The sequence below is a fragment of the Grus americana genome, chromosome 19 (assembly GCF_028858705.1).
Source record: "Grus americana isolate bGruAme1 chromosome 19, bGruAme1.mat, whole genome shotgun sequence".
In the NCBI taxonomy this organism is placed as follows: domain Eukaryota; kingdom Metazoa; phylum Chordata; class Aves; order Gruiformes; family Gruidae; genus Grus; species Grus americana.
The window spans coordinates 5,600,771-5,628,028 of NC_072870.1; the positions used below are offsets into that span (position 1 = coordinate 5,600,771).

The 27,258-nt window shown below is 48.4% G+C and overlaps 4 protein-coding genes across 6 annotated transcripts in view; 1 reads left to right on the plus strand and 3 right to left on the minus strand.

Annotated features, from left to right (window-relative positions):
* The window catches only part of RPA1 (replication protein A1), a 22,701-nt gene extending 22,045 nt beyond the window's left edge, over positions 1–656 (minus strand). The window contains exons 1-2 of the mRNA XM_054847601.1: positions 558–656; positions 172–219 (exon numbers count right to left, since the gene is read on the minus strand). Coding sequence (XP_054703576.1) covers positions 172–219; positions 558–590 — 81 coding nt within the window. The 5' untranslated portion in view covers positions 591–656. The remainder of the gene's footprint in view (positions 1–171; positions 220–557) is intronic.
* On the plus strand, positions 581–6,797 carry SMYD4 (SET and MYND domain containing 4). 2 transcript variants are annotated; one of them, XM_054847597.1, is made up of 11 exons: positions 581–938; positions 1,008–1,149; positions 1,290–1,379; positions 1,937–2,780; positions 2,877–3,083; positions 3,391–3,573; positions 3,882–4,048; positions 4,708–4,840; positions 5,278–5,394; positions 5,739–5,862; positions 6,478–6,797. In XM_054847597.1, exons 1-11 carry the CDS (start codon positions 589–591, stop codon positions 6,626–6,628), a joined length of 2,508 nt encoding a protein of 835 aa, XP_054703572.1. In that variant the 5' UTR covers positions 581–588; the 3' UTR covers positions 6,629–6,797. The 2 variants fall into 2 exon arrangements, with proteins under 2 accessions (XP_054703572.1, XP_054703571.1); XM_054847596.1 differs by having other exon boundaries at positions 582–938; positions 1,937–3,083.
* A 495-nt stretch (positions 6,798–7,292) lies between these two features.
* Positions 7,293–14,968, minus strand: SERPINF1 (serpin family F member 1). Its single transcript, XM_054847611.1, has 8 exons — positions 14,507–14,968; positions 11,719–11,804; positions 11,112–11,313; positions 10,877–11,032; positions 9,877–10,080; positions 8,914–9,056; positions 8,081–8,291; positions 7,293–7,701 (listed from the first exon to the last, which is right to left on the minus strand). Exons 1-8 carry the CDS (start codon positions 14,571–14,573, stop codon positions 7,442–7,444), a joined length of 1,329 nt encoding a protein of 442 aa, XP_054703586.1. The 5' UTR covers positions 14,574–14,968; the 3' UTR covers positions 7,293–7,441.
* Positions 14,969–18,203: 3,235 nt separating this feature from the next.
* On the minus strand, positions 18,204–26,285 carry SERPINF2 (serpin family F member 2). 2 transcript variants are annotated; one of them, XM_054847605.1, is made up of 9 exons: positions 26,145–26,285; positions 24,974–25,037; positions 24,176–24,238; positions 22,708–23,125; positions 22,265–22,408; positions 21,858–22,061; positions 20,894–21,036; positions 20,101–20,305; positions 18,204–19,272 (listed from the first exon to the last, which is right to left on the minus strand). In XM_054847605.1, exons 2-9 carry the CDS (start codon positions 25,031–25,033, stop codon positions 18,947–18,949), a joined length of 1,563 nt encoding a protein of 520 aa, XP_054703580.1. In that variant the 5' UTR covers positions 25,034–25,037; positions 26,145–26,285; the 3' UTR covers positions 18,204–18,946. The 2 variants fall into 2 exon arrangements, with proteins under 2 accessions (XP_054703580.1, XP_054703581.1); XM_054847606.1 differs by lacking the exon at positions 26,145–26,285 and adding an exon at positions 25,504–25,656.
* Between the last annotated feature and the right edge of the window lie 973 nt (positions 26,286–27,258).

Sequence of the window (27,258 nt, forward strand, 5' to 3'; positions counted from 1 at the left end):
TTTATTGAGAAGGGGTTTTTTTTTGAGTACGACATAGCCCAAGTCACATAAAATAAAGTTAAGAGTACATCAGCCTTGCTTGGCTGCCCTGCAAAGGAAGTCTGGCTGCACCCAAAAGCCTGCGTGGAAGCGCACACAGTCAGACTACACAAGAGGTAACAGAGTACTCACGATGACTTGCAGCACAGGCTTGGAGACATCCTCCCCCTGCATTATGGCCTGGAGAAGAGAAAAGGAAAGCCTCAGAAAGATGCCACCAGGAACGCTTTGAGATCCACAGCTGAGGATGAATTGCCGTGAAACAGCCAGAGACACGGGAACAGCCGTCACTGCTGGACCCGGCCAGGGCCCTCCCTGCCTCCCGGGACCGGGCCCAGCTCCAGGTCCGGTCTGTCCCCTCAGGGAGGGGGAAGAGAGTTAGTGCCCAGCCCCCCTCTCACGGGCCCGGGCCCGGGCCCGGCCCAGGCTTCACACATACACACCCTCCCGCCCAGGACGGGCCCAGCCCCGGCCCCCCCACCCCGCGGTGCACGGGGCCACCGGCGCGGGCCTCTCACCGCGATGGCACCCTCGCTCAGCCGCACGCTCATGGTGCTGCGTGTCCCGCCGCGCTCCGCCGCTGCCGCCAAATCCTCCCGCCGCCTAGAGCCGTGCCCCCTCCTTCCGGCGCGCCCTTACGTTAGAGCCGCGCGTGGCCTGGCCGGCGGTAGTACTGCGCTCCTATTGGCTGTGCGGTGCCGTACGGCGGAAGCGCTCTCGGACGCGCTGTGCCGGTGCTACTGGGCGCCGCCATTGGAGGTACGAGTGATGGCGCTGCCGGTGGAAGAGTGGCGGCTGTGCGCTGCTCGGCGCTGGGCCGCGCTGGAGCCGGCGGTGCGGGAACGGTTGGCGTCGTCGTCGCTGCACGACACGCTGCGCCTGGGCTGCGGCCTTCTCCGGTGAGCGGCGGGCGGTGCAGTGCGGGGCGGGGCGGAGCGGTGCGCGGAGCTGACCCCTGTGTCCCGCAGGCCTGAGGCGGAGGCTCTGAGTCGGTTGTGCCACCGGGCGCGCGCGGGCAAGGAGCCGGCGGCCGCGCGCTTTTACCGGGAGGAGGGAAACCGGCTGTTCGGCCGCCGCCGTTACGGTGCCGCCGTCAGGCTCTACTCGCAGGTAGGCGGGGCGGGGGCGGCCCCCGTGAGGGGATCCGCGGGGATGAGGGGGGCGGGGAGACCTGCAGCCCCCGCCGAGAGGGTCTCGTTGAGGGGCTCCCGCGGCCCCCCCCCGAGGCAGCAGCTCTCGGTTCTCCGCAGGCGGCATCCCACGAGCTCCCCGGCTGCCCTGAGGTGTCCGTCTGCTTCGCCAACCGCTCCGCTGCCCTCTTCCACCTTGGGCACTTTGAGGTAAGCGGCAGCCCCTCACCACCCGCCCCTCCACAGCAGCCCCTCACCACCTGCCCCCCTCCACAGCAGCCCTCACCACCTCCCCCCCAAAGCTCCTGGGTGCCCCCCGAGCGAGTCTGCACAGCCAGGGGGTGGCCCGAGGCCTCCCGTGCAGCAGGAGAGGGGACTGGAGCAGGGAAGAGCCCGGGCAGCCTCTGAGGAGTTACCACACAATGCTTGCACCCCGGGTTCGGGTGGGTGCTTCTGCAAACCCCGCAGTAACAACTATTTGGTTGTTAGAACAAGAGACTGTAGATAGATGTGCTTCCAAAGCTGCGCTTAAAGCACCCTGATGGATGATTTACTTAAATGATTTACTTAAACTTTCTGAAGGGTTCCTGCTTTGCTTCTTGTTCTATGCCAGCATGCTTTATTTGGCCAACGGATTGGCTATGCACGTAGAATTTGCTGATTAACATGGACTTATTAAAATATCCTGCATCTCAGATGGAGTAAAAGAGCATGAGTCTCCGCTCGTGTTTTCAAGAACATTTAAAAGGCCTTGGTTTTGTTTCTAGGTTTGTTTGGAAGATATTGCCAGGGCTGAAAGTCATGGCTATCCAGACAGGCTGCTGCCCAAGGTCTTGCTGCGGAAAGCTGAATGTCTGCTGTGTTTGGGGAGGTTACAGGAGGCAGCAGATGCCCTCAGTGTGGTGGAGAGTAAAATTGCTATGGATGGGATCATGACTACACACCAAACATTGCTAAAAAAGTTAAGTCAACTGAGGATTAAAATACATGAGAAAGAGAGCTGTCCAGAGCCTGCACGAGAAGCACATGATGATATTCAAAGAAAGTTGGAGATCTGGGAAGAGAATGACAGTATTTCAGGTGCATCTTCATCTTTGACCTTGAATTTTGATAGAGAGAGAGGACGTCACTTGGTGGCCTCCCAGGACATCCTGCCAGGACAGAACCTGTTGAAAGAGGAGGCCTTTGTAAGCGTGCTCTGTCCAGGGGAGAGCCTTCTTCTGCAGGACAGCAGTGAAACAGCGTGGGATACCCGAGTCACTAATGCAGATCTTTATTGCCACCGTTGTCTGAGGCAGCTCTTAGCCTCAGTGCCTTGCCGTGGGTGCAGTTACGCAAAGTACTGCAGCCAAAACTGCGCAGACGTGGCATGGGAGCAGTACCACAGGACAGAGTGCTCCTTGGGAGCGCTGCTTCTCACATTGGGGGTCTTCTGCCATGTTGCCTTGAGGACTGTTCTACTGGCAGGATTTGCAGAGGTTAGCAGGCTGGTGGAATGGTCCCATGATGATGACAAGGACCTTCATAACCTTGAGGCAAGATGTAAACATCCCAGTGAGGCACCAGATACAAGAACTGGTACCAGAGGCATCCCTGGTTGTAACGACAATGGTCAGTACCAGAGTTCTTACCAAGCTGTGTTCAACCTTTTGCCGCATGCTGAGAAGCATAGCCCTGAACATAAGTTCCTTTGCATGTTGAGTGTAGTAGCTATATGCAAACAACTGCAAGAAGCTGGTCTGGAGGCTGCTGTTTTGAATCAGGAATCATCTGAGAAGTGGTCCAAACCAAAGACATGTGAAAAAACATCAGGTGAATTGTCTCCAGAACTGAAGATTATGGCAGAAGCGATGCTGAGGCATGTGTTGCAGCTGCAATGTAATGCACAAGCAATCACTGTAATGCAGGAGTCAGGTAACATACAAATTTTTAAGCCCTTCTCCATTGTCCTTGCTCATCTAGCTTGTATTAAGCGAAAAAAATTATTTATCAGTTGTAAAAAGCTCCCATTGCAGATGGGAATGACTTGCTTGAAATGTAATGGCTTGTCCCATGCTGGCCTGTTCTTTGGTGCACATGTAGAGGCTATTTATTATTTATTGCAGCAGTTTACCAGAAACCTTTCTACTGCTGTCTGCAATTGGTCACAGCGCTCGTTGCATAAGTTGCGTGGGTTACTGAGCATTCATTCTCAACCTACTTGTTTTTCCTCTGTCTTTAGGGTCCGGAGATGGTGCTGTTGTAAATAAGAAGCCTGTGCGCCTGGCGACAGCCTTCTTTCCTGTCCTCAGCCTTCTGAACCATTCGTGCTGTCCCAATACCAGTGTGTCATTTAGTGGGACAGCTGCCACTGTCAGGGCATCGCAGCCAATCCCAAGCGGCCAAGAGATTTTCCATTGCTATGGTAAGTATTAACTCTCTGTCTCAAGGCACAGACATCCTTTCACCTCTACTTGGCATGCTAGCTGATTGCTATTAATATCATAACTCCCAGTATAATGTTGGTACAGTCTTTGTTTATGTATAAGCCTTGATCAAAGATATCAACGCAAGAGTTTATCTCCTGAGCCCACTGTTACATTTTCAGTCTCTAGTTATGTCCTCTCCAAAATATGATGTATTTAGTCTCAGTTATAGTCTCAAAGATAGATTTAGTCTGATGTTAAGAAATGGACCTGTTTTGTGATTTTTACCCTTGCCATCCCTTTGCAGGGCCTCACCGATGTAGAATGAGGGTTGCTGAGAGACAACAGCTTCTCAGTCAGTATTTCTTTGAGTGTCACTGTCAGGCATGCCTTGATGAGTTGGAGTCTGATGTCAAGAGTGTGGTGTCCATGAGAAACTCATTCTGCTGTCCTAGCTGCTGGGCTTCAATACAGGTAGTTATGATTGTATAACTTAGCGGGATGTATAATGTTTGGGACTCTGGGAAATTCAAGTTAGACCTGAGTCCATAACCTCTGCTCAGAAGGCAAAAGCCCCTGTAGAGTCAAGACAACGTGTCACTGTTCTTAGCAGCTTCTTTGTAAAGTTCTTGTATGTCAGTCTTCCAGCATTATAGGAAAAATAATGGCTTTAATACCAAGTTAAAATCCCTTTGAATTTTCCGAGGGAACCTTAGAATATCAGATTGGGGGAAGGGAGATATTTAGGAAAGAAGATGGAGGCCTGGAAGGTGTACATACAGAGGCTGTATGTAGTGAGAGTCACTCTCTCTGCAGTTCACAGGATGTAAGTGGAAACGTCTAGTGTGGGTTAGATGAGAAGTCAACACAGTATGTATTTTGTATGAACGTTAGCTGTATACCACATGACCCTGCTTTGGGCTAATCCATAGCTCACATAGTCATAGCTATTCCTGGAAGTTTCTCATAAAATCAAATAAACTAATAGTAATTCACAAGCAAGTCAATTTGTTTAACGAATGCAACTGAGAAACTATGTAGCATCTCTCTAGCATAATGCAGAGATAACGAAGATGGAAAGTAAGCTTTGAGTTGAATGGGAGCAGGAATGATCACAGGGATGATTTCCACAGGGGGAAGACATGCTTTGTTGTTCAAATGAAGCTTGTGCAATCTCAGTCAGCAGAGAGAGCCTGTCATGCCGTTTATGGGACCTCCAGCAACAAATCAAGAAGGCATTAGAACTGCTAAGAGACGGGAAGGCCGGTAAGGCTTACCTTTCTGCTTTAAGGTCAGCAGCTGAGTACACATTGGGAGATGTAGTTCTAGCCATGAGATGGCACTGTTGCTTATGCAGTTGGGGTCTTCTGGCGTACAGCCTAGTGTCCCTGGGGACTTGAGCTTTAGGTTTTTTATACCCCGATCCGGGTGTTAATCTAAGTCACACGTTGTTCCATAGTAACTAAAAGAACTCGGGGTAATATTTGAGTTATGCATTCCCAGGCCTTGCTTTCCTGGAGCGAGTCTGGCCAATACTGCATTAGAATAAGGAGGGTTCCAGATGAAGTCGATGTTGAATCCTAACGAAATCCAAATCTAGCTGTGTAAGATGCAAAGATGAGATTGGACTGATTTTATTTCATGGATCATGGAAAGCTGGAGACTGGCCAATAGGATTAGTTTTATACCCTGTTTTGTTATAGATCAGGCTATCAAAATGCTCCTGAAGTGTCAGATGGATGCTAGGAACTTCTTGTCTCCAGAGCATTTGCTGATGGGAGAGATGGAGGATCATCTGGCACAGGTCTATGCTACTCTTGGTAAGGCATTGTCTTCTCATTATCTTTAGTTTTCTGAACTTTGAACTTAACATGACTAGCCTTTTCTTTGACTAGCCCTTTCACTTTTCTCCTACTGCATTTCTCTAATTTTGACAGAAAGACTACTTTAGCCAAAACTGTGTTCCCAGCAGCCAATGAACAATAATGTGATCTCATGTTCTAGCTTCCCTGTCCTGGTTCTGAGGTTAGCAGCCTCCCAAGAATGCTGTGAGCGTAGTTCCTCACATTTTGCATAATGCTGTCAGATTCTTCAGGTGGCAGTAGTGCTAGAAAGTATTTATTCATGACTCATTTTTTGTTTTGGTTTGGGTGTTTTCCATCAGGGAAGTGGCAGGATGCAGCCAGACACCTGGAGAGGAGTATTGAGATTGTGGAAATGCATCATGGGCCATCAAGTGTAGAAATGGGTCATGAACTTTTCAAGCTGGCACAAATTCTCTTCAATGGGTAAATTTGCTTTCATTCTCTTTCCCTTCCCTGCACCACTCCTGTGTGTCTGACACAATATCATGGCAGGTGGTCCTTGGCACCTTGCAGGGTGTCTTGCAGGACCCTGGGCAGTCTGGCACAGGTACAAAAGTTCACTAACCCCGTTGAGGTTCACTTACATCTCATGACTTTTTATTTTGACAACTAGTCACCCTTGGTGTTTAGAACTCAGTTGTACAATGTTGCTGACATCTTTTCAAAGGAGGAAATCAAATCCCCTTGCTCTATTTTGGCCCTCTTTTGCTAAGCGAATCCCCTGACTGCTTCTGCAAATCTAACAACACATCCCTTTAACTGAAGGAATTTTAGCAGGAGCTGCAGTGATGGAGTATGTACTTATACTCAAAGATAATGTTTTAAGTTTTTGTCCATGTCCTTATCTTCCCCCCCCATCCTCCCTTTGCAGCTGAAGTAAGTGTGCGCTGTTTGCCTGGTGCTGAAAGGCAGTGGAGGGTAGGATCTGCACCCATGAACAGGTTTAGGTTTTTGTTGGGGAGGGGTTAGAGGTTGTGTAAGTCAAGGAGCTGGATTAAGTATTTTGTATACTCTGTTCTTATTCTCTTCCTATTTCAGATTTGCAGTTTCTGAAGCTCTGAGCACGATTCAAAGAGCAGAGGAGATTTTGTCAGTGCACTATGGTCCTCAGAGTACTCAGATCCAGGAACTACAAGAGATGAAGACCTGTCTGTTAGAGCTTCCCAGAAGCATCCTTCAGAGGACTTAATTTCCCTGTCAAAGGAAGCTGCAATGTGATCCTTCATCAAAGCCAAGTTTCATGTGGTAAGGTAGTCATGTAGTACAAGCTGGAAAATCATATGTAACAACAACTTGGATGAAATCTTAAATGCTCTTTAGTGAGACTGTTGTAAATAAAATGACCAATTCTAACACGAGAGGTCTGTGTGTGGTATGGTGGGAATAGGTGCTGTTGTGTAACTCCTGCATGTGGGTTTGAAGCAAATGTTTGTGATGCTTGTGTTTCTAGAGATGTGAATCTCCTGTGTGCAGTACCCTGATGGTTATGAATGTGCAGTCATCCAGACCACGCTGCCGTTTATTTCTAATGCTATGAAGCACTTTTCTTCTTGCCAGCATGAAACGTAAATGGTTGGAATCGGTGAGGCAGCAGGCTGGGAAGTGCAAACTTACAAGCTGTAAGAGGGGGCACTGTAGAACTTGGAGGGCTACCAGCGCAGACCTGTCAGTGGTGAGGGATTCCGTATAAAAAAACTGGCATCAGGTTGGAAGACACGAGAGGGAAAAATGCAGTATACACCGGATGATGCTTGCATATAGGACGCAGAACTGTGTCTCATCTGGGGAAAATGGGAGTGTGAAGGCATATGATGTAGGCAGACAATCTTTCAAGGGAGAATATTGGGGCTTGCTGAGATTAATAGCAAAAGCTCTTTTATTGCAGCATGAAGGCATAAGATTTGCAAGTTGTGTCTTTGTGCAGCAGAGCAGGGAGCCAGTATCCCTCCCAATACCACCCTTTCCGTTTGGGCCCTACCATTGCAGATTATTGTGAAGAGATCTAAACACTCCTGGGATCCAGGATCTTGCCAATGAAGAGGAGGGTTCCCGTGGTATCGTCTCGCAGTACAAGAAGGAAAGGTCTGTCCACGTGATATTCGATGGGGAAGGTCAGACGAGCAGCATTCACCCCAGGATTTGGTGTGGATCTTTCCCCATCTTCACTAAGCTCCAGAATTGCCTTATGTTGCACATGAGATAGCTTAATAGGTTTGGTAGAAATCTTGGTGAAATCAGGTGATGCAAAAAGTGATTGGAGCCCTGGAGGAAAGAAAGAAAATTCCATTAGCTTAAAGCATAGATTGGAGGTGGGGGAGCAGCACTGCTAATGCTGTGAGCCAGGAGGGCACGTAACTGCAATGGCAGAGTTTACTGGGGGCAAGGGGGAGAAGCAGCTTACATCTGTTTGTATTGAGCTTCTCCCTCTCACTCTCAGAAGTGTTATAGGAGCTTGGTGGAAAGATGTGATAAAAAGTTGAGGAGTCCTGGACCAAGGTGATTTAGTTGCTGGTGAAATCTCTACAGACTGACAGCAGGACCTAACTAATAACCCACCAGCTTCATGTTCTTCTGAGAGCAGGAAGCAACTTGCCTACTGCTTTGAGCCCTGGCAGTCTGTAGAGGTGTGTGATGTACATACTTGTCTCCTTTAGCGTGCTGCCAAGTGCCTCTTCGTAGTTCAGCTTTAGTTTGGGCAAGCTTAGCACAGCGTGGACTGTCTTCAGCTCCTTGTCTACATCGTGGACAAACTCAGAAGTAAGGCTTTCCTCAATCAGAGTCATATTCTGGATCACCTTCGTAGGCAGGAAGAACATGGCACTGATTCCCTCTGTCAATGGCAGCTGGGCAATCTGGAAGGCCAGTTGTAAATAAGAAAGGGTCACATCAATAATAAACAGTTTTACCCGTCCTGTACCAGGCAGCTGCCTGAATCTCGACTGCCTGGTCAGCCTTTCCAGATAACATTTGGTCTTCTTCCCCCCTTGCTTTTATCGGACACAATGCTTCCTGACCCCTCTGGTACCCAGGCTTTCATCAACCCATGCTGCACTCTTTCCGCTGTTACATGGCAAGTGCTCTCTCACCTTTGAATCCTGTAATGAACTGCAGTATTGCTGGGGAGGAAATCTCAGCTGGAACACCTTTGAGCTCATGCTGCAGTGAAAGATTTGTTGAAAGAGGTAGAGATGGAAAAGTTTTGAGGAGTGTGCCTTGCCCTTCTTGCTCAACTTTAGGTCAAGCAATATAGGCTAGTAGGACCTGTGCGTTATTTAAATTCTGGACTGCTTGTCACATAGCCAGTGTAGAAGTAGGATATTCTAAGAATCAACACACTGCCTTTCCAAATAGGGATTGCAAAACTAGCCTGATGGGAGGAGCAGGGCTGTCTTCTGGAATGGGTTAACAGGTAAATGTAGCTGAGCCTGTTCCTCAGTAGGTTTAGGAGATCTTGTGCAATATTTGCTCTCTGACCTTGCAGTTGAGTTCTGAATCAAAACCATATCGCAGTATGGCTTTGGGGTCTGACATCATGGACACCTTCACAGTTCTGTCCTCATCCAGATGGAAGTCCATCAGGGCAGTCTTCTTGGTGTCAAACTTGGTTTTCCATGTCCCTATTTTTTAAAAGATAAAATGGAGGATTTTTTGTGGAATAATAGCGTATGAAACCAGGCATGTGTCTGTGGCTGAATACTCTTGTGCTTTATATATACAGTATTTGTGCTTTATATATACAGTATTTGTGCTTTAAAAGTTGAGGCATAACTGAATGATGATAGAGATGGAAATAGACTGATGGGAGCTACTGATTTACTGCCACTCTTTGGCCCCTCCTTTTCATCTGAGAATTGGCTAAATGGGAAATAAAAAAACAAGCCAGTGTATGGGTGGAGTAGCTATTGGGAAGTTGATGTCTACTTACGTAATTACAAAACTATTTTAAAGGGTAACAATTGTGTCAATGCATATAAAGTGCTTCTCTCCCCACCCTTTATTTTGCTCCTTGTCTCTAAGCAATAATTCTCCAGGACACCGGCTTACAGCATGTTCTAGAACAGCTCTCTAGTATCTCCCTCCATTCCCTCTACAGTGGTAAAAAGGCTCAGAACACTCTTTAAGCTGTGCCTTCCCTAAATGGTAATATTCTATCTCTTGCCGTGGAGTTTTGTGAGCTTAAACTTTCTTCTCCGGTCTCTTACTGCAAACAGGTCAAGATTCAGCTTCCTGAGAATAATAATTCTTCCCTCAAGGACTATTTCTGTTCCGGTAGCATGCATTTTTTTCTTCTTCACTAAACGCTCTCAAACACTTTCTTCTCACACTCTGTCTCTTCAGCAGTCTGCTTGCTTTATTGGAAGTGAGAGCGTTCACTCGCATCTCTCCTAACACCTGCTTGGTAGACCCTCTCTGTAGCTAAGTCCACAACATTCTTACCCTTGAAGTAAGCAGCCCCAGCAAGGAGAATACTGACATCTGCGGGCATGTCCTTCATAAACCGCATAATCCTTCCCTTCGTCTGCTGTCGTACCCAGTTGTTGATTTCTTGGAGGTCTAACTGGGTATTGCCGCTTAGTGCCCTCAGACGCATCTTGTAGGACTTCTCTAGCTGGCTGTGAAAACCAGACTTCACTCTCAGTCCTGGGGAACAAAAACATCGATATTGCAGCTAGCTCCCTTATCAAAACACTCTCAAGGCAGCAGATTGCAATCCAAAGCCCAGCAGCAGTTCTCTCATAAAACATCTGTGGCTGTGTGTATACAGAAACCTGCTTTGAAGAAGAATGACTGAAGGCACATGGAGGAAACTGATCCAAATTCTATAGCCACCCGTGCTGGAGTATGGGATAACTCTCTCCTGAAAAGTAAAGCAGGGAGATAAGAACAGAAGGCTTGGACATAGCTATTCCTACATCAGTCTTTCTTCTTTCTCCAGCTTGCTTTATGAGTACAGCTTACTCAATCTATTGGATTCTTGGAACCAGCAGGTTCCAAAAGATAGCTCTTAGCTTTCTCAGCAGATGTTTGTTGCATGCTGAAAGCAGACATTTCAAATAGTTCTGCAAGGAATTAAACAAAGGAATATGGCTGAATGCTATCACAAATAGAAAATGGGATTAGTGATTCCTGGAAGTTAGCAACACCTGCCAGGAAACCTAGAGTGAAGGCAAAATTCTCAGCAAGCTTCATCTAGGTCTCCTGCATGCTAGCTGCTCTGTCACCAGTGTCTTTGTGTGCACTTGTGTCTGGTCTTTTATTTATGTGCCCACAAACGTTCCAGGCTTTTTCTGGAGCAGCAACAGCATTCCATGCACTGTCTGCGTCCTGGCTCAACAGCATGCCAGAGCCAAGGCTGTTAGTGCAGCGTTATTCAGTGTGTTCTACCTGCTGCTAGTTATTTAGGTAAATTTTGATAGAGGGGAAGAAGGACTTTTACTTTTTTCCAAGATGATACGGGAGGCACTTTTCATGCTCTTCTCTGGTCCAGCCACGCTGGTCAGTAGGTCTTTGTAAGTGTCGTGGACTTCAGCTTTGTTAAGCAGATCGTAGAAGAGAGCACGAGAAATCACATCTTCTGTTCGTTCTCCAGCCCCTGCCAATGACAAGGACAACGGTATGAGGACAGGCCTGTCAAGCCAAACCGTGCATGAGGAAAAGGGACAGGAACTCACCAAGTGAGAGACCAGAAAGTGCAGTAGCCAGGCTGAACGGAGACAGTAGCACGTTGGCAGTGGCTGTCCGGCTAGATTGCTGACGGTACAGGTCATAGCCAAAGTTGGAGACTGCAGCTGCCAGCTTGTTTACTGGGCTCTTATAGAATGGGTCTTCCTCTTCGACCTCGCCGGCGTTCGCTCCATCAGCAGTGGCAGAGTTCTAGCAGGTGCAGGGAGCACTTTGGTTAGACTTGCAGTTTACAATGGCAGGTACAGTTGTGATAAACATTTCACAGGCAAGCAATCTACAGATACTCTCGTATGATCTACAGAAATACTGGCTTAATCTTACTCGGAGAGGGTGTAGGAACAGTTACTTTAAAGCGTTGCAGTAAAGCCAAAGGCAGTGCACAGATTGGAATCCACTATTTCTGCCTCATGGTCATCCCCTGATGTAACTGCTGTGGTTTTATCTCGGTAAAGCAGGAATTAGTCTCATTATGTAGCTAAATAAAATCCTAGTAACTTAGGAGGGTAGTGCTTAATCCTTTCGTAAGATTCTCCAAAATTAAATTACCTGCTCCAAGTATCTCTCCCTCGCTCTCTGCTGTTGTCTCCTACTCACCTGCTCAGTAGCTGAGTTCTGGGATCTGCTTGGCACAGTTAAGAGACCCAGGAAAAGGAGAACCACTGGAATCTGCATGCTTGCACCTACAGAGTAAGAACACGACAGAGGTAGTTTGAGCAACCGAGCAAATACATCTCTACCACTACCGTTCGTTGTACCTGGTTGTGACAGGAACTGCAAGGACATGTGCTGCTGCTTGTCCTTCCCAGTTGTGAAACACACACCTGGTCTTAGCTGGGTTTTCTTCTTGTCTAGTTTGGAGTATTCAGCCAGCCTGGCCCCAGTGACTTTAAAATTGGGCAAGCACACATGTCTGAGCACAAAAGCAGATGTGTGTGGCCCAAACCATGCTGATGCTGGCAGTTACTGAGTGCCAAGGTCCAGAAAAGCGCTAAATCGTATCTTCTGAGTTTTAGACTTAAATACTTCATTTATGAAAGGTAGCAAATCCATATTGTTGAATGGGGCAGAAGTCAAAACAGATGGGTTACTGCTCTGCTGTCCAAGTTACCTGCCTCAGGCAGGAGTTTGTCATTTTTCTTGTGTCTGCTTGTACCCGGAAGGCTGTACAGCCTATATGCATCCTTTGCTTCTTATTTGCAATTTGATAAAGTAGAAGAGCTTTCTTAAAAGACAGTAAGGAAAAAGAGCTGAAAACCACCAGAAGATATCTCCACAGCCAGCACCCCCATCCTTGGGCCGATGCTGGAAGACTAACGAGAACAAACATCCCTCTGCAGATGACTTCTCACAGTGGTCTAGTGGAGGGTGTCCCTGCCCGTGGCAGGGGGGTTGGAACTAGATGATCTTTGAGGTCCCTTCCAACCTAAAACATTCTATGATTCTATGAAAGGGGCTGGGAGTAAATACCTAACGCTGGGGCCAAATCTAGAGAAGTAGTGAAAGACAGAGCTTGGCTTCTTCAACATTTTTAATAGAGGTGGGAGAAAAGTACCAAACTCCCCAAAGCTGTTCTTTCTGTGAAATCCACTTTTAATCACTCCTGTATTGGCATACGCGGCCCTTCCAGACAGATCTGTCTGGTCCAAAGGGCAGTGCGTAACCCAGGGATTCACTGTGGGTAAACCAGAGCTACTGCAGAAGAGTCATGCCCCCGAGAACAGACGCCACTGAGGCTGGTCTGAAGCAATGTTTATATAGATTCCCAGAAATTAAAGAAAGAGGGTTGTATTTAACTAACCCCTGTGATCCAGGCATCCAGTGAAGTAGGAGAAAGAACATATGTTTCAGATTAACTTCAGCTATAAAGAAAACACGCCTGCTGGTAGAAATACAACTTAAAGCCACGTGGCTACAACAGCCACAGTTCAGGATGCAGTCTGTTCAGGCAGAGGTTTTACTTCAGTGAAAGGCAGTTCAGTGTTTCCCTTTCCTGCCAAAACCCTTTTCTTCTGGAGGTAGTTCTGCCTTAGAGAAAAAAGTGCCGCAATGGAGTTTTAAAGTTTTCATCTACATTTAGACAGTGTAACACAGAAGCGGTACCCTCTTTTCCCTGAGCACTTGGATCCCGTGACCTGCTGCATCCTAGCTGCCGAGTAGATGAGGTATTCTGGTGCAGAAGATGTGTATTAAGAGGATTTACTATACTGGAACAAACCAGTGCGTTTGGTGGTATGATAGTGGATATGACGTTGGGATTGCTCGTATCATTGCAGCGTTTTACAATGAATAGGCACCATGTTGAAAGAGAGATGACAGAAGCCCTGCGAGAGTCTAAGTTAAGCAGGTCTTAGCAAGGGCTTTGTGAGGATGCCTGCACCAAGCAGTACTCTTGCATGCTGAGCGGAAGAGGTTTGGCTCAGTCTAGTTCAGAGATGAAGGTTTTCCATGGAGCATAACCTTTTCTCTGAAAAAAAATAATAATCTCAACACAACCCCTGCTTCCAACTACACTGAGCTCCTGGGAGCATGAGAGCGGAGATTGGTTTTGCAGATTTGTATTGTTTTTGCCAGTACTGTCACCAGCTTCATATTTCTCAAGCTTTGCCAAAAAGCAATTTCCATTTTAGAAAGACAAAGCCTTTTGCGTTTGAATTGGCCTGAACATCTGGATTCTATTTGCATGTCTCTCACCACACAGCCAAAAACGCAGAGAAAAGAATTTGGTTGGAGCAGAGGTGGGATGGTTTCAGGCATGATATTAAAATCTGTGGCTGCCTTTAAAGAGAAGAGAAGGAGCAACAGCATGCAGCATGTGATGTTACAGTCAGGAAGGTACAGGAACAAAACGTTGAGAAATGAGCTGAGAAGGAACTTTGTGTCTGGGAGTTGTCTCTTTGTGAAGGCCTGCAGGTGCAAAGGAAATATTCTGCTTTCCATCTATAGTGGTACAAGTCTCACATCATTTATAAACACTTCTGTTTTTAGGGGTGCTATGAAACATCACCCACGAGTTCAGACAGCTTGCTGTGATCACTCCACCCCACTGCACCTTGCAACCGCTAGCTCTAGAGGATTTGACTATTAACAAAATTCTTACCGTCACAAAGAAAAAAAAGTGTTCCCAGCTGCGACACAGACGCTAGAAGGGCAGCAAACCACCCCAGTTCCCAAGCACAGTTCAGCCCCGGAGGCGAAGAGGTGCCCTGGGATGCTGATGGCTCCCAACCCTTGGTAGAAGATGCCTCATTTGGTGGGAATCCCACCCTTTAACACCTGCAGAAGAACCCTTCTTCCCATTTCCCAGGTCCTCTGAGAGCTTCCCCAGCCCCTGCCCTCTGCTCCCCTCGCTGCGGGCACCGAGCAAGGCTGAGCTGCCCCTTACCTCGGGCTCCTCGGCCGCTGCCGTCGGGTGCGAGTCGGGGACAAGTGTGGGTTCGGTACAGCCACATCTGCTTTTTGCTGCTTCCCCCAGCCCAGCCTTCGGCAGGCTTCAGGTTACAGCTTTCCCAGGGCTCTCTTAAAGTGCTCTGCTCTCATTTTCTGCTGTTGCCACCCTCCAGCTGAATTGCACTCGGGTTTTTTTTTCACCCTGCCTTCCAAAGCAAATGTGCTCCCTGTGATGAGGACAGTCCAGCGGGTAAAGCGCGGGTCGGAGAGGCAAATGCTCCCTGCCCTGTTTGAGCGAGTCTTTTATCCCCGCAGTTTTGCCGTATGTCACAGGAGGGAATTTCTTCTTTCTCAGAGGTATGGTTAATGCAGCGGTGCTTAACGGATTTATGGATTTATATCCAAGATTTAACGGAGAGACTTGGAAAGTGGAAGCAGGATTCTGTTGCTGTTCAAAGCAGCGAAGGGGAAGACGTTCGGAAGTGGTTCCATCCAGTGATAGTTACTAGTTAACCAGAAGTTATTAACATAACTGGCTTAAAGGTTTTGGCCAAAAAGAAAAAGGCTAAAAAGCCAAGGACTCTTGGTAAAAAAGATGAATTAACAGAATGTAGTAGGAGCTTACAGAACGATAAATGATCTGGAGAAAGGAAAGGGGCAGAAGTTTTGTTATTTTCCACAATAGAAGACTCTAGGGGAGCACCCATCAGCACACATTTAAATCAAGAGAGGGTATTTTTCATAAGCATGCAGTTGTAAAACTCGTTCTAACTAGATATTGCAGAAGATGAAAGATAAATGGATTTGGGGGAAAAACCCCCCACAAATTAGTGGAATACAGGTCCATTGAAGGCAATGATGGTCGGATGTAATGCCAGACTCAGCAGCTGGGTGATGCAACCAGAGAACAGTCATTTTTCCTTGTCCCTAGTCATTCTTGGCTTTTTTTTTTTCTTCCCCCAGTCATTTGTTACTGGCTTCCAGGAGAGAGAGAGGATACTGGGCTAACTGGACACGTAGCCAGCCTGATCCAGGTCAGCTGTTTGTCTACTTGGAAAAGCTGACAGTGAATTGTAGCCAGCAATGTCAGTGCCCCCAGCCTAGGCTTCATGGGGACATCTCCTTTTGGGGCTGCCAGCCTGGCCACTAACGGGTAACGAGGAGTTACTCATGCGTGCTGGCACTGAGCTCATACAGTCCCCAGCGAAGAGGAAAGGATGGGTTTGGAGAAGCATTAGCTGCTGGTCTTGCAAGCCGGAGAAGCAAATCGAGTAGTCTGCCTTGTGATTAGTCAGTGCTTCAGAGGTGACCCTTTCTAACAAGAGTAACAGCTCCGCTTTCAGCTGCTTCTCAGCTTGCTCTGTGAGAATTCGTCTGCAGAGGGATGTTCGTACTTGTTAGTCTTCCAGCGTCGGCCCCAGGATGGGGGTGTTGGCTGTGGAGCTATCTTCTGGTGGTTTTCAGCTCTTTTTGATACCTCATTTGTGGTATTAAAATGCCCTTTATGGTAGGGACACTAGAGAAGTTTTTACATCTTGTCTGTATCTTCAAATGAAAGCCTGTCTATTTAAATACAGCTTTGGTTTTAAACCATTTAAATCAGAGTGGCAGTTCTGTAGAATGTTATTATAGACTAAAGCAAGCTTTATTGCTGCAGGTGAAGGGTACCCCTGAAAGGGTGCATTATACTCATCTAACTAGATGCAAGGGCTTGAATCAGTTTTGTTAAATCAATACAAACATTTTCCTGTTGTTCTGGTTTGGGTTCAAGATAGTAGGCAATGTGCTGTCTGAACAGTGTTCGCTGCTGCTCTGGAAGTACTGATCATGTTCATATGAATTTGCTCTATTAAGGAAAAAAAATACATTTAATATTAAAGCTACTGAGACTTATTTGATATTCTCAGCCAGTGGTGCAGATCAGCTATAGAGCAGACGCCCTGTGCTATTCATGTCTTTTCGGAATAGAGCTCAGTCAAAATGTAAGCTTAGCAATGCAAAGTGGAAATTCCTGAGCAGAGACATTAATATTACTTTGCATTTTACAAACTGCCTCTTCTGGAGAGTCGGTGGAGTGAAAAAGAGTCTTAAGGTTGGTGTAACTGATAATTTGTTGAGCAAAGCACAGTCATGGAGGGCTGCTGTACTGTCAAATAAGATGAAATTAATAGTTTGACAAGAATAGCTTGGAGGAGGAGGGATGGTAGAAAGATGGAAAATAGGAAATAAGAACCACGCTGTTCAGGAAACTGAGAATAAGGGGAAAAACCTTTACAGAAGAGGGGGAGCTGGAGGGCGGAGGCATGAGAAGGAAGACTTGCACTCCAAATTTTGCACAGGTTGCAGTGCAACAGGGTGGAATTCAGGGAGGTTAGCGCTGAGGCTGCAGCAGCCCAAGCAAGACTTACCTAAGGCAGGGGATGGTATTTCTGAATGTTAGGAATGAATCTGTATAAATAAATAAGCTAAAACGTTCCCTGTGGGCTAGAGCTATGCCCTCATAGTAGGGCTGAATTCTTGTGGGTTTACTTGTTAAAATTACACGACCTTGTAATTACACCCTCTTTTTGAAGGGTACGTGTCATTGCGTTGGTTAGAGGGGTAGACATTATCTTTAGCCATCCTTCCCCTTTTAGACTGCAAGAAATGTGTAATTGCAGGTTTGAGACAGGCATTTTTATTCCCCAAAGTCTCCTGCATCCCCAAAATTCATGGTTAGTGAGTCAGTCCTTCTCTTATTCCAGCAGATGGTGCAGACTATTCAGGGATGGAGGCTCCCAGAAGCATTCTGCTCCTTCCTTTGAGGGAAGGCAGACTTCCCGAGTGAGGAAAACACTGCCAGAAGGATGGCCCTTGTGCTCTGTAACTGCTATTTCACAAAAACAGAGCACCATCCTCTTTACCCAGAAGCTGACGGAGGTCGGAAGCAGAATCTACTGCGGCAGTTGTTTTGTACAGAAATAGTTGCAGCAGGGCAGGCTACGGTGTTAGCCTAATATTTTTAAGTAGTAGGATGGCTTGGTTGGGCGGAGGGTTCCCAAGATTCTTTCATGGTAGCTTATTTCAGACATGCCCTGCTACTTCAGAACAAGGACCCAGGGAGCCGTGCCCATCCCAGACAAAAGTGAAGCTGTAACAGGACGTCGCCTTTTGCCAAAACAGGGAAAAAGCAGTGACATTCAGCTACTGGCGTCAAAATCTGTCCCTCCTTCCCCTGGAAGCTGTTCTAACCATCCATAGCATTGTGATGTGGAGCCAGGAGTAACCCAGTAGACAAACAAATAGCAGACAGCAGATGCCAGATCAGCACCTTTGAACCTCCTAGTAGATACCAGCAATGGTCAGGTTTTGCTCAAGAGAAAGGTAAAGCTCATGCCCTAACTCAAGGAATTCTGCCCGTTTCAGAAAGCCAGCTCGGACCCTGTGAGTGTTCCCTGCGCACTCTGCAGCTGAGATGCCCAAAGCTTATTGGACTCGGTCCTTGGACGGTCTTTACAGATCAGTCATTTCACCTCACACCCCCTGTTGTCCTCTGTGACGAGGTGTAGCAAAAAGCAGGTCCTTTGCAAGAGCCCCTCCTATCTTTCCATCTGTCACACCCAGACTTTTTTCCTCCCCATCTTTGCAATTATTCAAGTTGCGTGCCTTTTTCCTTCCTCTGTTGGGTCTTTCAATGCAACACCTTAAGCAAATATATTCTGCTTTACTCTTTATTATTCTGCCAACATAAAAATTACTAAAAAACACTTTATAAAATATGTCTTGAAAAATCTAGCGTTACCCAAGAACCTAGAGTTCCCCAGGAAAAGGGCTGGAGATAAGGATCCAAAGGGGTTCCCCACTGCAGACCCTCCCACATCACATCCCAAGGAGAAGGAAAGGGAGTCTTTGAAAGAGCTTGTGCCTGGAAATGGCTGTGACGCATCCCAGAGAAGACAACTGGTTACTAGTCCAGTTGATCTAGAGGTCGTTTTCTAGATGGGTACAGATGGTTTTCAGAGGAACACTTTGAGGGAGACATGTTCACAGGAACTGCAGAAGGAAGAGCCACATTAATATCTCTGGCTGTTGTCCAAGCTGCCAGATGCTAATGATGATTCCAGGCTACAGGGGACTCTAATGAGAGCTTAATAAAGACTCTAATAAGAGTCTGGGGACAAGGGAAGTCTCCCTTCAAGGAAGGACCGAGGGCCCTGGAAGGGAAATCCAGGCAGAGCAAGCTTTTCAGGTTCAACAGAGGGGAACCCCAGCCTGGAGAAGCTCGTCAAGGCTGGAATGGGCTATCCCAGGGCTGGTCTCTAGGGATCTGTAAAGGAAAACAGCAAGGGATTGCCTCCTGTGGCCTCAGAGGGACGTCTCCAAGGACAGGAGGCCTCTCTTAGCTGGTCCAAAGGGTCAGGTAGCAGTCCCAGAACACTTAGGCTCTGCTCCTCTCTTATTTGGGCACGGGGTACTCATTGAGATCTGTGGCTTCACGTGAGTCCTGTGGCTCTTTTATCTGGGGAGCAGCATTGGGGTTAGGGTTCTGGACACTGCCTATGAAAAGGGGGATGCCTGTTTCATCTTCAAAGATAATGAAGACAAAGGGCCGGTCAAGGCTGAAGGCAGAGACCGAGCGTGAAATCGCGACGCTGGTAGCAGCAGATGCTTCCACCCCATCTTCTTTAAGCTCCAGGGTAGCCTGATGCTGTATACTGGATACGAAGAGAGGCTCATCTGTGATCTTCTGGAGATTTGGGCTTGTGAACAGCTCCTGGAGGCCTACAGAGAAATGAGACTAAGTTAACCTTTCCCCGATGGTGCCACCAGCTCTGATTTTCCCCAAAGCTGAATGAAGAAAGCGATTCCCTAATCTGTTGCTACGTGTGCTGTCCACCATGGAGGACTGGAGAACTGGCAGGCAACAGAACCAAAAGCTGCGGTCCAGCCAGGTTCCCCAGTCCCTCTCTGTATGAGGAGCTGAGGGTGCCAAACCCAGAGCAGTTTTCGCAAGCTTTGTCCACCTCTTTTAGAATAGTAGTGTAAGAACTTAAAGCCTTCCTTAAAAAGCAGCAGCAGGTTTGAAGGCTCTTTCTTGCTAGGCTGGAAACACTTTTACAGAGATTTTTTTTTTAAGCAATTCTGCAAAACAAAGTGAACTCTTAATTTATTCTCATCCTGGAATGCAGTGCGTGGTGGTTTATTTCAGCTCTCAGTTCCAGGTTTTGTGATCTGCATTCTCTCTGTTGGCAATTCCTGTGTCCTGCACACTATGTTAAATGGCAATTTAAGAGATAAAGGTTGTCGCACAGGAGGAAGTTGGTCTTGGCTACAAATAGGGAAATAGGAAGAACTCATAAAGATTTTGAGGAACTGTGACTGCTGCCTTCTCTATACTATCATCTTGTTGGAGCAAAACATTTGGTGCTAGGCAAGCAAAGAGCAAGGAGGAGGAGAGGAATAAGAGATGGAAGAGTTTGGATGTTATCTGGAGCAAGCTGTGAGGCACAGCTTTAGAAACAAGGATGGCAGTTTTTAGTGTCAGCGAACAGATGCCATATAGATTGATCAGCTTGACTTATCCTGTGCAAATCCTGTTAGAGGCCTTACCCATTTGACTGAGAACCTTGTTGAGTTCCAGCTGGTAGTCCAGTTTTATTTTGGGGATCTTCACTGTGGTGGGTACCTCTTTGGGGAAAAGCCAGCATAGTTGTTTATAAGGGAAGTTCTCCAGCACATGAGAGCTATTCCAAGTATACTGGTTTGGTACAATGACCACAAAACTCATGTTACTCTTAAAGGGAAACTTGGCCACCTGGAAATAAAGCCAACCAGAAGAATTTATGGAAGAGGAAGGAAAGTCCAGAAAGTGATGCTTTTAATTTAGTCTTTTTCTAGTTGGTCTACAGAGCCAGTCTAGCTATCGGACAAAAACAGCCCGGTGGGAAGGAGGTATCTGACTTCTTCAGAGGAGAAAGTTTGTTGGAATAACAGCAATAGATTTTAGTATTTAGCCACTGACTGGTTAAGATTGAACACATGGCAGAGTGGAAGCCCACATGCACAAACGTTGTACCCACTCTGGCAGTAGCTGTATTCTGAAGGGCTCCAACAGTACGTTGTCTGAGGGAATTCCTTTCCATATTTCCTCATTTATCTTTAACTCAGGGCTTTAAAACTCCATTAATTCCCACTTAGTGGAAATATCTCTCTGCGTTTTTTCCTAGAGATTGAGAGTGAAGATTCATCATTCTTGCTAGAAGCAAGGACAAAGAATGCTTATTACATTTTTGTGTGCTATGCCTGTTAAAAGACATTTTTGAGAGAATGCTTGCAGTCAGTAAAATACCATAGCAAGAGGAAATTCCAATTAAAACTTGTAGTGCTCCTAACAGAGCCCTACCTGAATGTCCTGGGACTCCAGTGTAAACCAGCTCAGGGAGTACTTCTGGGCTTTCATCATCTCGACTGGGACCATGAACTCATTGTCAAGGTGAAACACATCCGGCCCAGTGAAGCTAGCATCAAACTTAGTCCTCCAAAACCCTGTCAAAATAAAAGTTTAGGAATCAACAAAGTTAAATTTGGGTAGGAAAACAGAAACTGCCTAGCTAACACTCCTATCATGAGTTCTCCAAGGCAGATAGTGACCAGGCAAGTAAAAATACAGCAAAGAGAAGTCAGTACCAAGGCTGGAAGAACCCTAACAGCTTGAAGCTCTTATCTTCCAGAGAGGGTCTATAGAATAACAAAAAGAACGAGGATTAATCCTCATGCCTCAGCGTGGGAGATTACTGAAGGCTATGAAGATAAGGTAACGGATGTTAGCGCTTTGAAAAATGAGAAGTATTGCCTTTGTGCCACGTAGGGTGAAACAGCGTTCCAAGACCAAGCTAAAACATTTGCAGATTTACACTGGAAGTGTTTGGTCTGCGTTTCGATGCGCAATGCTCAGGGAATTCAGAGAGGAAGATGTGCCTGACCATTGTGCTGTAGTCAGAAAGAAATCCACAGAAGCTGCCTCCAAGCTCTGTGGTTGTGGTGTAGTGAGTCGCATGTGACCTGGTTAAGATAAGCAGTGACGTGACGTGCCGCTGTCTGGGATCCTGAACCAGGAGGCAAAAATACCGCAGGTTCCACCTGCTGCATCCTGGCGCTGGTGTCAAGTAACATTTTTAGCACATGTGAAGCAGTTGGGAATCATTACTGTAAAGAAATCTAAGCAAGAGGAACAGCAGATGTACAAGAAAAGAACAAGCAGATTGACTAGCAGGAAGCAATGAAAGGAGATGCCGTTCAGCTACGGTGCTTGCAGAAAACTAGATTTCTAAGTATTCCTCTTGAAAAGTAAGGCCTGTGGAGCTCACCATGGAAATGGATTGCATTGAGCAAGAGCATCACTGTGTTTTCAGGGAGCTGCTGTAGGAAGGTGGGTATTTGCCCATTAGTTGCTTCCTTTACCCACTTGTTTATGGCTACGACGTCATCCTCACTGATGCCAGAAAGGGCCATGGGCTTTGCCCTGTAGAATTTCTCTGAATCCTCCAGAAACTTCTCTTTCACCTCCAATCCTGGCAGAGGGGAAAAATTCTACATGAAGTCATCAGACATTGAAAAAAATTTGCTCAGTGGCTCAGCCAGTGGCGTGACACTCCCCAGGAGGAGTGCTTAGGGAATCAGAGACGTCTCGCAGTGTGGCAGTGTGCTTCCATCGCTCCCTGTCACCGAGAGTTTCACTCTACACCAGTACGGACCCCCCCGTGCCAGCTCTCACCTTTCTGCAGGTACAGACGTGACACAAGGCTGAGGGTGGATTCTGTGAGTCTCCTGCAAAGGGTGCCCAACGTGTGGTGGAGACGGGGCACCGACTCCAGATGCATCGCCTCCAGCAAATGCTTCTCTGTCTGATCTGCTGCTCCTAAAAAGCAAAGGCAGATTCCTGTTAGGTCATGCCCACGCAGTGGGAAACAGGGATGTTACTCTAGCTGCCTCCTGTTAGAAACACACTGTGCCTTACAAAAGAGGCCGGAGAAACCCAGGAGTAGGAGCCTCACCAGGGCCATGGAGGGCAGCTTCAGTTGTAAGCATACCTAATAAAAGCTGCAAGAGTAAGATTAAGTGGAAAGTGCTGTATTTAATCTCTACATTTTGCACATTGCCTCCAGGAGGGGGTACAGGGAAGGGCAGGATACAATGCTTTAGTAACAAAGAAGTTACCCAGTGCCAGGTGAGACAAGGCGAGGGCGATGCCGAGGGGTGACAGGATCACGTTGGTTCTGTTGGACTCCAGCTGGACCTCTCTCAGGAGATCGATGCTGAATCTCATCAAGCCATCTGCTAGCCTCTGGCTCTTCTTCCCAGTCATCTCACAGCTTTTATCTTCAGCCTCTCCTTCCTCTTCAGAAGAGGCAATTTCCCCAGATGGTTGCTGTTTGTGACAGCCCCCAGCCCCAGCTGTGACTTTATCTTCTGGGTTCCAGTCATTCCTCGTGTCTGGCTGCGTGGTGGTGAAAGGTAACACGGGTCCATCAATGTCCGGGAAGGTGTCATAGGTAAAGTCTGCCAGGTCTGCGTTTGGCAGGGTTGGGATGGCTCCCAGCACAGCAGACTCTGCAATTCCAGCATTTTTCACGTCCTGGGGAGAAAAAAGGATAGTGCTGGGAAAGCAGGAGCACAGTGATACCGTCCCTCACGGGCTTTACTGCACATCTAAATGGGATGAGAAAACTCTCCAGCTTCTCTACGCTGGTGGTGTATTTGCTTCAGTTTGCCTTTTAACCTCGAGGTTAAAAGCACCTCAGTGAGTCTGGAAAAGAGAAGGTCTCATATCCTGGGAAAACAGACTGAGGGAGGGTCTTGCAGTGGTTCTTCCTCCGCTTGCCCTCAGGGCCTGCCCCAGGCCAAGGAGCCCAACAGGCATGCTTTGAGGGCAAGGACCACCACCTGCTCAGCATGTGTCCCGTGCCTTCCCGTTCATAGATCCATCATCCTCAACCTTGATTTCACCTCCTCCTCTCACATATTTAGCACTGCTGATCTGCCTCGTGCATCGGTCAGCACCCTCTACTGCTGTCACAGCCTTGATCCATTTTGGCTCAAATCCTCCTCCAGGCATCTGTCTCTTCCCGACTTGTCTGTTCTATTCAACCCCTTTTCTCTCCAAATTCCTCATTTTCCAGTTTTCTGAGCTTTAGCCTGTAGCACTGCTGCTACTGTCCTCACATTTGCATGGTCTCAAACACATGCTTTTTTCCTCAGATCTCTCTGTTCCCATCGGCATCCGGATGACATTCCTCTACTGCAGGAGCGCTCGATGCCAGGCTTGATGGGTAGCATCAGCCACGGGTCTTTCTTGCTGTCACCCTCATAGCCAGTTGTTTTCCTCATCTTCCCTTATCAATCAGAAATTAAATAATCCACCTGCCAGTCCCTGTACACACCAGCTACCGATGTTTATTCCATATGGAATATATCCACATTCCAGTTATTTAGGCTGGAGCTTCCAACGCGAAGGAGCACGGCGTTGGCGGCAGCAGTAGGTGAGGCGGGGAGGGAAGCCCGCACAGAGACGGACTTTCCCATTGCACTGGCGCTGCTGGACTGCACTGCCTGGACTCATCCTACCTCAGGACAAACTGGAAAAGCACAAGTTCAACCCCCTTGGGTGGAACCAGTCACGGCTTACCTTCAGCTCCCCATCTTTGTCTAAGAAGAGACGCCTTTGCTCAATGGCGTGTGCTGAAGAAAACTGTAGGGGAAAAAATAAAGCAACAGCAAAGAAACAGAGTCAGGCCCCAGGTAATTTCCTCCGAATTCCCAGAGTCAGCCTTCTCCGCTCCCACTCCTAACACATCCCATGGGGCCGGGTCAGAGACTGGCACCAGCCGGGCCGTAGCGGTCCCTGCATGGCTACGGCACAGCAGGGCTTTAGGATGGACCCAGAGGCGGTGCGGTGCACCGAGGGGAGGTGGAAGCGAGCAGGAGCTGGGAGAGAGTGCAAATGCTGGGTTTGTTTAGAAAGGGACCGGGTCAGAAGGGCACAAAATAACGTATCCTCTGAAGAGTGAGCAGTGCGGTTTTGCAATCTCAGATCTGACGAGGATCCAGATTTAAAATGGGAGAAAAAAAAGCTGTTATTAAACAACCTCCCGTTAACCCCTGAAGGTCACTGTCACTAAATACAGCTGAAGCCAAATTTCCAAAGATTTTTCTACAGAAATCCACCTGAATAATGACAATATCCACAGCTATTTTAGCTACGGGAAAGGAGATTAGAAACCCTGCTGCACTGGGGCACAGGCTAACCCCATAGCGGAGAAGCAACGTCCTCCACCAAGCTGCCTTCCAGGGCTTCTCACGCAGGTATTCACCCCGTCGTCTGGTGCGGGAGAGCCACCTCGCCCCCCCTTGCCCTTTGCTGGCTGGGCAGAGGGCCGTGCTCACACCACAGAGACCCCCCCGTCACCGGAGTGAAGCAACTTACCCATAGGTGACTGTGCAGAGCGGATAGACAGAGCAGCGACAGACCCCAGAGGAACACCATATTTCTGGAACAGAAGGACCAACCGAGAGAGAAGTTATTTCCAGCTGCCTGGCAGCAGCAAGCTGAGCCTATTCAGGTCTACAGGGAGAAAATTATCAACCTGGCCAAACAGGTTGGCGCAGGAGCTTGCAGAAAGCAATAGGGAGATGAACAATGCTGCAAAGAAACAACACAGGACTCCTGGGTCCAGCGCCAAGGCAGCGAAATCAGAGAGGAACAGGGACCCACGCCGGAGCAGAGCTGGAACCACAGCCAGGCTCCGACACGCTGCTGTCCTGCTTGGATCCTGCATTTCTGACCCCATCGCCCTCGTTTCTCTGGATTACAAATGGTATTTCCCTAATCAGTCCTGCACACACTGTGCCTCTGGACCAAGACAAGAGCCTCTGCTCCTTTCCCGTGCAAACCACCGAGGTACCGGCGCAGCATCCTCAGCCGTGCCCCAGGCGCTTGGGAGAACAGATACTAACCTGCCTCGAGGGACTACAGGCACTCAGCAAGTGCTGTCTGGGATGGACTTTGCAGGTAGAAAATGCAATACCAGAGCAATTTCTCAGCAATATGTCCTGGAATAAAGAGTCCTCCCCTTCCCAGCACTCGCCTTCCCCCTTTGCTGGCAAACCCAGCCTCTCCCGCCCCTGCACTCTGGTTCCTGTACGGGACAGCGAGAGCCGGGCTCCCAGGGCCGTGCGTTAAACCCCACCCATTCCCTGGTCACCGCTTCGCCCAGCCATTTTTCCCTTTCAAGCAGAAATAACGTTATCTTCTTCACATAAAGCCTCCGTGCCAAAGCCCAGCCGTTATCACAGCCACCGTATGCTTAATTCCTGGGGCTGCTTCCCGCTCGCCGAGCCATCCTTGCTTCCACCCGAAACTGCTGGGCTGCGACCCCGGTTGCCAAGTGGAAGAAGCAAAACTTGAGGCCGTTTCATTCCCCCTCCTCCCTCACCCCAAATCCTGCAGCCACATATAACCCCGAATACCCCTTTCCTCTCCGGTGACACCTGCCCTTTAACCCTCGGCCAAATTCACCCCCCTCTCCCGGAGAGGCCCTGTTGCTCGTTAGAGGAGCCCCCATTTACAGTCAAATCCTCGTTCGTTTGCCCCTTACCTGAGGCTTTTCACGTCCTCGTTGGAGCAGGCACCCGCCTTAGCCCGGCCGACAGCTCTGCGTGGGGCGACCGCGGTCTCTTTCCAGCCCACCCCTCCTACCCGCCGGCAGCGACCTTCAGCACCACCCCCTGTTTGAGAGTTTGGCAGGCAAATATTGACCTACAGCATCCGGTTAAACATTCGTTTGGGGGATAAGAGTGAATCTGTGGTGCGTTTGGAGACGGGGAGACACTTTGGGCTGCTGTACCCTCAAGAAAACGTTAACACCGAGTTTACCAGCTCCAAAACTCCCACCGGCACGCGAAGGCAGTTGTCCCTAGTAGTGGCTCTGCTTTCCACGTACTCCCTGTGCGGGAAATGTGCTCTTTTATTCATAACCTCTAGTGAAAATGTAGGGCTTGGTATTTATTGCCACAGGGCTCGCTCTGGTTTTGGAATTTTCCTTGCAGAAACCCCCAGATATTTACTCCCTGTATCCCAGCTGCTTCTGCTGCAGCAAGCGCGAGGCACCGGTTTTAACAGACGGCTGGTGCCCAAGGCGCCGCGGCCGCGTACCCGAGCAGGATGCAGCCGTGCTTGGGCTGGGCTGAGCCAAGAGCAGCTGGTACCTCCCCCGGGGCACAGCACGCACCAGAGCTCTGCCGGGGCAGTTGGCCCTGGTGCTGGGCTCCCCGGCACGCAGGCACCCCTGTGCCATGGAGGAAGAGCCTCGGGGACAGGCAGAATTCCAGCGGTCCCATCCCGTGCAGTTTTGTGCCGTATGCAGAAGCGATAGCGATCCTTCCCAGCTCTGTCCGTGTCCTCAGTGCGAGAGGAGTCACTAAGGAGCAGCGGGGAACGCTAACGGGGTTGCGGCGCTTGCGCTCATCCATTCCTTGCAGCGGCGCTTGGTTCCCAAACCCACCCCTGACACTGGGAAGGAGTGGAAAAGAGAAGTTTCTGCCACCAGAAACTACTTTGGGACGTGCCGCTGCAACACGGGGAGCTGCTTCCCCTTGGAAAGCAGATGCAAGTCCCTGTGCAGCAGAGTCCTACCTTACATCCAGGGCATCTTCACAGCATCCCTCCTCCAGGAACACGAGAGGTGCCCGAACGCAGAGCTTGCGCTTTGG

Coding starts and splice junctions, on each gene's coding strand:
- SMYD4 (XM_054847596.1), top strand. CDS start 589: ATGGTGCTGCGTGTCCCGCCGCGCTCCGCCGCTGCCGCCAAATCCTCC. Junction 1,150..1,289: donor CCGTCAGGCTCTACTCGCAG/GTAGGCGGGGCG, acceptor GGTTCTCCGCAG/GCGGCATCCCACGAGCTCCC. Junction 5,395..5,738: donor ACAGGTCTATGCTACTCTTG/GTAAGGCATTGT, acceptor GTTTTCCATCAG/GGAAGTGGCAGGATGCAGCC.
- SERPINF1 (XM_054847611.1), bottom strand. CDS start 14,573: ATGTGGCTGTACCGAACCCACACTTGTCCCCGACTCGCACCCGACGGC. Junction 11,033..11,111: donor ACTTTCTGGTCTCTCACTTG/GTGAGTTCCTGT, acceptor TGTCATTGGCAG/GGGCTGGAGAACGAACAGAA. Junction 8,292..8,913: donor ATTCAGAACTCAACTGCAAG/GTCAGAGAGCAA, acceptor CTGGCCTTCCAG/ATTGCCCAGCTGCCATTGAC.
- SERPINF2 (XM_054847605.1), bottom strand. CDS start 25,033: ATGGTGTTCCTCTGGGGTCTGTCGCTGCTCTGTCTATCCGCTCTGCAC. Junction 22,409..22,707: donor CTTGTCTCACCTGGCACTGG/GTAACTTCTTTG, acceptor TTTGCTTTTTAG/GAGCAGCAGATCAGACAGAG. Junction 22,062..22,264: donor ACGTCTGTACCTGCAGAAAG/GTGAGAGCTGGC, acceptor CCCCTCTGCCAG/GATTGGAGGTGAAAGAGAAG.